This window comes from Buceros rhinoceros, unplaced genomic scaffold (assembly GCF_000710305.1).
Source record: "Buceros rhinoceros silvestris isolate BGI_N320 unplaced genomic scaffold, ASM71030v1 scaffold44391, whole genome shotgun sequence".
Taxonomy (NCBI): domain Eukaryota; kingdom Metazoa; phylum Chordata; class Aves; order Bucerotiformes; family Bucerotidae; genus Buceros; species Buceros rhinoceros.
Genome location: NW_010393329.1, coordinates 2,617 through 11,866, shown reverse-complemented (window position 1 = coordinate 11,866; position 9,250 = coordinate 2,617). Strand labels below are relative to the sequence as shown.

Genomic DNA, 9,250 nt, shown 5'->3' with positions numbered 1-9,250 from the left:
ACACCAGGAGCCTGAGAGATGTCTCACTGACGTGAAGGAGGTTCTTGTACATCGGAGCTGTGGGAGTACCTGCGTTGGTGGTAGTGGTGCTCGGATGTGCATTTGCCTGGCATGAAGGATGGAAATGGGACTGCGAGGAATTTCACCATGACAAGCGACAGAAAATGATGAGAAAGGAGATGCAGGAAATGGTCCTGAATAATGCAGACAGTAGGCTGTATCTGGACATCCGGAGGGTTCAGTTTTGAGCACGATATAAAAATAGGGAAAAACAGCTGTCTAAGTACAAAATCACTTTGTGATTTTGAGCCATTTGTTCTCATTTGTAAAGAGACAAGGCTGAAAAAATCAAGTGCAAAAATAGGGTGAGAAAATAATTAAAATGCTGCATTTTGAAGCCAGTTCTGCTAATGAGTTCTCAGCAGCTATTCATCTCATTTCCCAGCATTTTCTGAATAACCTGGCAAGGTATTAATTAAGGGTGACACTCTATACTGTGTCCTGGGGGACCCTTTATTCACTCTGTCCTTTTATAACTTGACAGGTGAAGGCTGAAGAGGGAAAAGAAAAACTAGAATCACCTGAAATCAGTATCAGAGCTGAAAGATACCAGTCGGATTCCCGGAACTACCTCAGCATCAGCATCCCACATACTGTTGTGTCACCTGGAGATACCTTACGCATCACTTTGAATGATATTCATCAGTCTGGCAGTGGAAAGATTGACTATTTCTATTATATGGTAAATAGAACAGTAGCGTATCAGTAGTTTATTTTAGAAGTTATACAACTCAGAACATGTATCAAGTCACTAATACAAGGGAAACCAGAGGGGTCCAACAAAGGACAACGAAGAAGATCAGTGTCCTAGCACACCTGACCTACCAAGACAGGCTGAGGGAAATGGGCTTCTTCAGGTTGGTGAAGAGGCTACGAGTGAGTTAATAGCAACCTAAAATTACCTGAAGATGAGTTACAGACATAATGAAGACAAACTTCCCTAGGTGATGCCACACAACATAACAAGGGATAAAGGCTACAAATTATGGCCTGGAAGGCTCATTTTGGAAAAATCTTTCACTAATGACGAATGTAATACTGGAAGAGGTTCCCCAGAGAGTTTAGGAAATTTCTGTCCTCGGAAGCATTCAACACTCAACTAGAGAAAACCATTTGTGACCCAATATTACACAGGTGATGGCTCATCTTAGAGCAGGCAGCTGGATGAGAGATCTCCATAGGGCCCTTCCAGAAACTATCTCTACGGTTCTGTGATTTTTATATACGTGCATGTATTTTGGGGCATGTAATATACAAATCTTTCTAAATTTTTTTTCTGAAGAGGGACATATAACTACAAATTTTAGTCTGTAGTTCCTAACACAGTCCAGAGCAAGCAAGACCATGTGGTGTAATGTTTGTCTGCGTGATTATGTGGGTATTTTTGAAAGATACTTAACCAACAGCCTTGAAATCTTAGACATCTATTATCCATAGATAATATCTATGACATCTACAACAATTTTAGTTTCCTAATCCAGATCTCATTCTTTCCCACTCCTTCCAATCTATATTCTTTCCTTGTGATAACTCAATATTAAATATTATTTTTATTGGTCTGATTCCAATAAATAAGCTTTTTCAGCTCTTACAGAACTGCCCACCTCGTGGGCAGACCCTGCATATACAGAAGATTCTTTCCCTGTAACTAGAAATCCCAGCTGTATTCTGGGGAACCTTGACTATCTCAGAAAATGCCTTTTATAGTTAACTGCAGTTTATTTAATGAATAATACATGATTCTTATATTACCATGCCTCCATATTACTGTACCTGATGTTAGTTAACAGGTAGGTCAGTGTTGTCTCCAACAGATAACATCATAAGGAATCACTGAAGGCATTGACTGTTATGGCCCTAAATAGCATCCTGAAATTGGGTCTGAAAAGCAGTTCTATAGACGGAAAAACGATCCTGCTCAGCCTGGGACCAGGAATGCAAAGTATTTATTTTGCTGAAGGGGACAAATGTGTTCATGGATACATTCCAGGAGTGAATCTGTTGAATGTCAAGTGTGTTTAATCCCCTTCTCCCTTCCTTCATCCTAGTTTCCTTTGGCAATTTAAATTTCACGGGATGATAAGCACCACAGGCACCAGTTTCCACTTTTTTTTTTTAACAGGACTTTGATATTTTGGAATAATTGTATCCCTAGCAGTTAAATTTAGGTTTGGGGATTTATTTTCATTGAATGAGTCAGCGTAGGGTTGGATTGCTGCTGCTGGGCTCTGGGAAGGTGCAGTGCTGGGCAGGCAGGGTGTGTGGGAGGGGTGGTGGGAGGCACTGCTGGAGCTCAGCAGTGAGGCTCTCTCCCAAACTTTGGTCCCTTAAAGGCAGTGAGAATTTCAGACCAAGCTGCAGCAGGTCATCATTTCTTCCTGAAGCCCATTCATTGTGTGAGTGGGAAAGTTGCATATATATTGTTTAGGAAGAGCACTATCAGTCCTGCCACTGTGTCTGTTTTCCTCTCCTTTGACAACCAAAGAATATAATTCATATAACATGGGTAGAAAGGAACCAAATAGCGAAAGATGAGCTGAAATCAGTTAAGAGCCAGTCTATGATTCTTTATCTGGAAAAATACATTTTGGGTGAAACCTCCTGCTCCAACCCCTCTACACAATCTGAAAGACTCAGTACTGATCACATTAGATAAAACTGATGTCCTCCTGTGGGTGATGATCTGTTATTGTAGAAGTCAAAAATTAGACTGCCATCTGGGGCCCCCTTTCCAAGCTGCGAGACTGAGTGGAGGGTGGTAGATTTGTTTTCAAACCTGCGCCGCGGGACCAGTACAGCACAAGCTTGCCAACACACTCCTATGCTAAAGGCATTGTGTGCTGGTCTCCTCCAGGCTACTGGTATGTAGGTTGGGAATTAAAACTATTAAATGCCATTAGAAGAGAATAGATTTTAAACAGAAATGGCCCCAGAGAAGTCTATAAATGTATATAAAATTATGCAACATAATGCCCAGTCTAGTGTGAATTCACAATGTTTTTTTTCTGTTTGTTTCTGCCTTGCAGGTTGTGGCAAAGGGACAAGTTGAGCTTTTGGGTAGGGTCCCCTCCTCAAACAAAATAATAAACCTTAGAATCACCGAGAAGATGGTACCCGCCTTTCGCTTTTTAGCTTACTACTTCATTGCGCACGAAGGCCGTCAAGATATTGTTGCTGATTCTGTGTGGGTGGACGTTGTGGATGTTTGTGAAGGAAAGGTACTTTCAAAGCAAGTAGCTTCTGTTATTGTGTTCCAAAATAAAAACAAAAACATGGGGTATCAGCAGAGCAAGTGCAGGCCTGGGGTTAAAAAGTGAAAGACTTTTTTTTTCTTTTAATTGAAAAAGGGAGTCGTCAGGATTCTTGCTAAAAGGTATAGCTGGGAAAGGCTGCCAGGGGTGATGGCAGAGAGAGCCTTCTTCCATAGGATGGGTTGTGCCTCAAAGAAATGAAAAATTTAGTTTTATAAAGATAAATCCCCCTCTGCAAGTGTCTGTATATTAGAAATCTACAGGGAAGTAGCAACAGAATTGTTGAGGGGCAGAATGTCTTTATAGCTTTGTCTTTCTGTAGTGAGGTGCCTCACATGAAAGAAAGTAAAACGATTTATTTGGGGGAAAAAAATCGAAGTAATTTTGCAAGCTTTTTTACTCCTGTTAAAAGTAATTTTCTGAGATTTTGTAGCACTTCAAAAGCAATTTAAAAAACCAAAATACTTTACATTAGAAAATGAAGGGTCGACAAGAGAATGTGAAAGTCCACTGGGAAAAAAGATTTCAAGAATAATTATCCATTTCTAACACAAAGCCAATTCTTCATTTATGAAGATGACAAAACCCAGTTATATTCAAGTTGGCATTTCTATTAATAATTCCCTATTAATTTCATAATCACCATGCCCACTTCCTCCTAAACCACAGAAGTGTCTACATCAGATATGCGCTAGATTTTAACCCAGTCGTGTTGAAAACTACAAGTGGGAGATTGGAAGGAGGTAGTACTATTACAGACTGGTTTAAGTCAGTTAATTTTGTATGTCTTTTGCTGTATTTCATGGTAATTTTTTTTCCCACTGGAAAATAAAATCATGTTGAAGTCCCTGCCTAGTTCAGCAAACCCCTGACATATACTTTTAATTCTCATTGGTGCTTAAGTGTCATGGAAAGACAGTGTCCAATATCCTGCACGCTCACATCCCACGTTGTCTTCCAGCGGGAGGTGTCTACATCTTCCCCAGAGAACACAGGATCCCAGTCAGAAACACCACAGAACAGGAATCTCCCCCGGCCTCTGACTGATGATAGTCACAGCTGACAGTATTCCCAGCCCAGAGTCTTTGCTTTTTGTTAATAAATGTGACATTTTTGTTTCAATCTTGTCTATTTAGATTAAAGTGAGAACAGAACGAGAGACATACGAACCAACAGACAGCATCAACTTACTGATTGAAACGGACCATGCGGGAACAGTTGCCTTAGCTGTGGTTGATACGGCAGTTTTTATTTTGAACAAGAAAAATAAGCTTACAGCCAAAAAAGTAAGATATCATTAAGATGAAAATATCATATCTACTAGTCAAGTGAAATTTTCAGTGACTAATGAGAGGATCAAAATGTAATTTTAAAAATTACTATTAATTTCTTAATCACAGCTAAACTTGAAAATGGTTTTGCTTTCACAATTTAGGATCTATTTAAGATGAATGATATATTTAAGATGGGGATTTTCATGCTACAGCAGACAAGTTTGTAAATTTAAAAAGCTTGAAAGCACTCCCCAACTAAAACATCCCTCAGCTTTAACCTCAGTTTCCAAATGCGGCTTGTACCACCAGTTTGTCTTGTTTCAGAGAGTCGAAGGCTATATGATTTTTTTTTTTTTTACAAATATTAAAAAAAAACCTTTTGCAAGTGTGTACAGTCCATCTATACTACTTTGTTTGGCAGGTATTTAACGCTATGAATTCGTACGATCTTGGATGTTCTGCAGGTGGTGGTGCAGATAGTGTTCAAGTTTTTACTGATGTTGGTCTGGCCTTTTTATCAGATAGCATTAAATCCAGCCTTCGGAAAGGTAAGTGTAATCTGCCCTTTAATTTAGATGTTTGTACTAGACCACTATAGATCAGAGGAGACTGATTGCTTAAAAATCAGAAACATTTTCTTGTGGTGATGTAAAATCTCCTTGCCCGTGGATTATTCTTCCTCTGTTCTTCCTCTGGGTGCTAGCAGCTCAGATAGCCCAGATCATGGCTCCTGGTACTTTGGCATCCAGCTCAGTTGGGGCAGGCAGCAGTTGGCTAAGGCTGTAAGGTTACTCATCAAACTGTAGGTCTTCTGTGAATGAGATGGGTCCTAAGATGAATCTTCCATGAGTGATCTGAACGGTCAGGCTGTTGTTACTGTTGTTGTCATAGAATCATGACCAAACTCCTCTGTTCTGATTTCCCAGGTTATAAATGCCTCCAGGTTACCAGAAGGCAGAAAAGATCTTTGGATTTTCAGAAAAAAATATCAGGAATTGGTATGTCTGCTCATCTCAGTGGCCTAAAAGGCTTAGCAGGGGAAGGCAAAGGGATCTGATTGGGATCTAGGGGGCAAGAGGTGATGGGCTAGCAAAGGATACCGAGACGTTCATAGTCCCAGTTCTTGCATTGATGCATCATCTCTGAAAACAATGCAAAAACCAAAACCAAAGAACGGCCTGTCTGCAAATAAAAACAAATTCACAGTTTATAATCCTAAATGTTCGGTATTTCTGCTAGATATCATGTCATGGAATCAGTCACGGCTTTGACGTTTTTCAAAATGATTTGTATGGCCAGAAAATGTTTAACTGATCCTGTTTTTCTTCTTGACATTCTAATCTGAAGTTGTGCCAGCTTTGGTACCTTGTGCTCTGATTAAGAGAAAAACTCGGATTATATTCAGACTAAATAAAAAAAAAAAAGGTTACACAAATCATGACAGAAGATACGAAGGCTTGAATCTAGGATCCTCCTTACTTTTCAAATTGAACCCTGTTCAAGGATGAGAACAATGCCATGGTTATTTCTATCAAGATATCTAATTCCAGTTTGCCAAGGAGGTGCTTTGCATTTACGGTCTGAATTTAAAGAGAAAGCTTAGAATAGAATATCTGGGGTGCCGTAGGGCTCGTGCTTTCCTCCTGTGTTTGTGGGTTGGTTTTAGGATGGAGAACAAGTCCCCAGCTGAAGGCAGACTGTTGCAATAGCAACTAACTTTAACTGCAAGTAATGACTGGAATCAGCACGATTAACTCCTTTACGCATATTGCTACTCCCACAGCACTAATTCTGGACTTTAATTAATATTGCAGCCAGCAAATATCAAAACACTGATCTGCAAAAATGCTGTGAAGATGGAATGAAATTAAATCCCATGAGGTTTCCTTGTGAGAAAAGGCTAACAAAGGTGGCTGGCTCTCCCAAATGCAGAAACGCCTTCCGGGACTGCTGTGAGAAAGCGACAGCCCTCAGAAAAGGGATGAAGAGAAGAAGAGTGGGCTTGGCACGACGTAAATAACATTAACATGCAACTGCCTGCAGAAAAATACCCTTCATATGGTGGCAAGGGAGTGTTAAGGGGAATTTAATGTTGTGGGACCAGGGAGGAAGTTTTCGTAACATCGTTTCTGTGAGCCCTGGTATAGTGCAGCACCCACAGGCCACTGCACCTTCACAACTGTACACTGTGAAGGTGGGAGTGGGACAGGTAACTTCTTGGGGTGAGAAAAGGCAGGAATCACTTCAGCAACCGCTGACTCCAGAATAGCCTTATGGAGGAGCTGTTGGTCTCTGCCTGCACCCCAGGAGGCCGCAAACAGTGGAGCAGAGAAGGGTGTGGTTGTATGCATTCAGGGCTCTAAGTTACTCGGATCAATGACTATTTTATTAGTGATACCATTGTAACATCCACGTACCTCCAAAACCACTACCTCATGAGAAGGGGGCACTTCATCCAGGGACAGATTTATCTCTTTCTTCCTTTCTTCTCCCCAAAGTCTATCTTTGGTCACACTTGAGCTCATGTTACAAAAAATCAACCAACCAAACACACAAACAAAAAAACAACCCAAAAAACCAACCAACCCCCCCCCACCTATGTGTTGAAGATGACCCCATTCTAAGTGTAATTTCTGCTAGCATTTTACTCAGAGCTCCCTTTTCACGTTCTGTCCGTCACAAATACAGGATGGTGAGAACATCTTTGCTAAGCATTATTAAAGAGCAATGTTTTCTTTTTTGACAGTGCATAGTTATTGAACTTGGAAAGAAGAATGACCCCTTTGTTGAATGATGATCCTTGGTCATTGCTTTTCTTTTTTTCAGCATTTTATTTTAAATGCATAAGATGAAACCCAGATGAAGTCTTTTTGTTCAAAGGATTTTCCGTGCTGCTTTCTCTCTTGCAAACTGACTCCCTGCAAAACAGCATAAGGTCAGCAACCAGAGACTTCAAAACAGAGACTCCACTCTTATTTTACAGGCTATGATGACGATGACGAAATGTTTGATGTAACCTCTGTCAACTTGCGCAGTTATTTTCCTGAGAGCTGGTGGTGGAATTTTGAAGAAGTGAAAAACCCTGGAAACCATAGGTGAATATGTCTAAACTTGTACGGTAAAATGTATATAAATACCATACTTTATGTGTTATCTGATACAGAAGACTTCAGAATATTTGCAAGTACTTTGTCTCCACAGCTGAGGGAATATTTTTTTCCCTTACAATAGTCAAACTTCAGCAAATGACAATGATTACATTTTATACATCCTTCCTAATACATTTTATTTTATGTTTCTTAGCATACAGAACTTTGTTCCTGACTCTATAACCACCTGGGAAGTTCAAGCAATAAGCATATCTCCCCAAAAAGGTATAAGTATTGGTTATGTTATTTGGTTTCTTTGTACAGTTGAATAAAGAACACACACAGTCTGTACTGAAACACACAGTGTTTTGATCATGACATTTACTCCTCTCTCTTATGCCATATTAAAGCCCAGCTAGAATTTAAGGGATAGATACACATTTATAAAAATAACATGAAATGGGCTCTGAAGGAGGATGGGTTATACAATCAAAACTTCTTTTCACAATCTATAAACCATCTCATTTTGGCTTCTGCACGGCCAGGAAAGCCCAAGAAATGTAGCTGTAATAACACTCCTATTTAATATTTCTGGAAGTGAGCTCTGGCTATCTCAGAGAAGAGAAGAGCAGCAGAAGACTCGCAAAGGATCAGCAATGGCTGGACACCAGAGAGTCCAGGTGCTGCTCTCTGGGAGCTCGGGGGTGATGGCCAGGACCATGCAGGAGGGACGAAGGGTCCTCCTGGTACTGCCCACTCCCATTTGGAAAGGGAGGCTCATCCAGTGGTGCAGCAATAGGCAGGGAGTTTATTTATAAAATGTGAGGACAGGTCATTGTATTTCAAACGTGACCTTTGCGGGAATGCTGGGCCACATTTCACTCACAAAAGCTACAAACACTCCTGCCAGACTTTACCTGTTGAAAACCATGGCAATGACTCCAGAGGGTAAATCACTACACCTGAGATAGGTCTGTAGCACAGGTGAGTTGCTTTCTGGACATGCCTGTTTCCCTCTCCTGCTCTTGACCTTGGGGAAGCCCAGACAATGAGTTTTGATTAGACATTTAACTTTTTATCAGTTGGTGTAAAGCGTGTAATTCTGGTTTTTTCTTATCCCAGGATTTTGCATAGCTGACCCTCACACCTTTGCAGCTTTCAAAGACTTCTTTGTATCCCTGAGACTACCATACTCAGTCAGACGACATGAACAACTAGAAATAAAAGCAGTTGTTTACAACTATCTGCCCAACGATCTCCAGGTAGTATTATCACCAACTACTGTGCTATACATATAGCTAGATAGATGGGTACCTATGTAATAGTTTAATGTATTTGACCAAGCCACCTTTCTGTGCCCTTCTACAGCTCAGATACCAAGCTCCAGTTTTGAAAGTCTCCCCAACGATAGGATCCAATTCTAATTGCTTGTCAAACTTACTGTATAAAACAGACTTTATTTACCATATTACACAGCCAAATTCCTTTCTTTGGTTATGTCTTCTCTCCCTTCTTTGAAGCAACCAGCTACTTTTTTGCTGCCTGCAAATCTGGGCAATACCCAGCTGCTGCTGAA

The 9,250-nt window shown here is 40.5% G+C and overlaps 1 protein-coding gene across 1 annotated transcript in view; it reads left to right on the top strand.

The window, feature by feature from the left end:
- Positions 1 to 544: 544 nt before the first annotated feature.
- The window catches only part of LOC104501063 (complement C3-like), a gene marked incomplete at both ends in the record, with an annotated part of 9,800 nt that continues 1,094 nt past the window's right edge, over positions 545 to 9,250 (top strand). The window contains 7 exons of the mRNA XM_010144804.1: positions 545 to 742; positions 3,087 to 3,278; positions 4,448 to 4,597; positions 5,007 to 5,133; positions 7,569 to 7,680; positions 7,889 to 7,959; positions 8,797 to 8,936. Of these exons, the coding sequence (XP_010143106.1) occupies positions 545 to 742; positions 3,087 to 3,278; positions 4,448 to 4,597; positions 5,007 to 5,133; positions 7,569 to 7,680; positions 7,889 to 7,959; positions 8,797 to 8,936 (990 nt within the window). The remainder of the gene's footprint in view (positions 743 to 3,086; positions 3,279 to 4,447; positions 4,598 to 5,006; positions 5,134 to 7,568; positions 7,681 to 7,888; positions 7,960 to 8,796; positions 8,937 to 9,250) is intronic.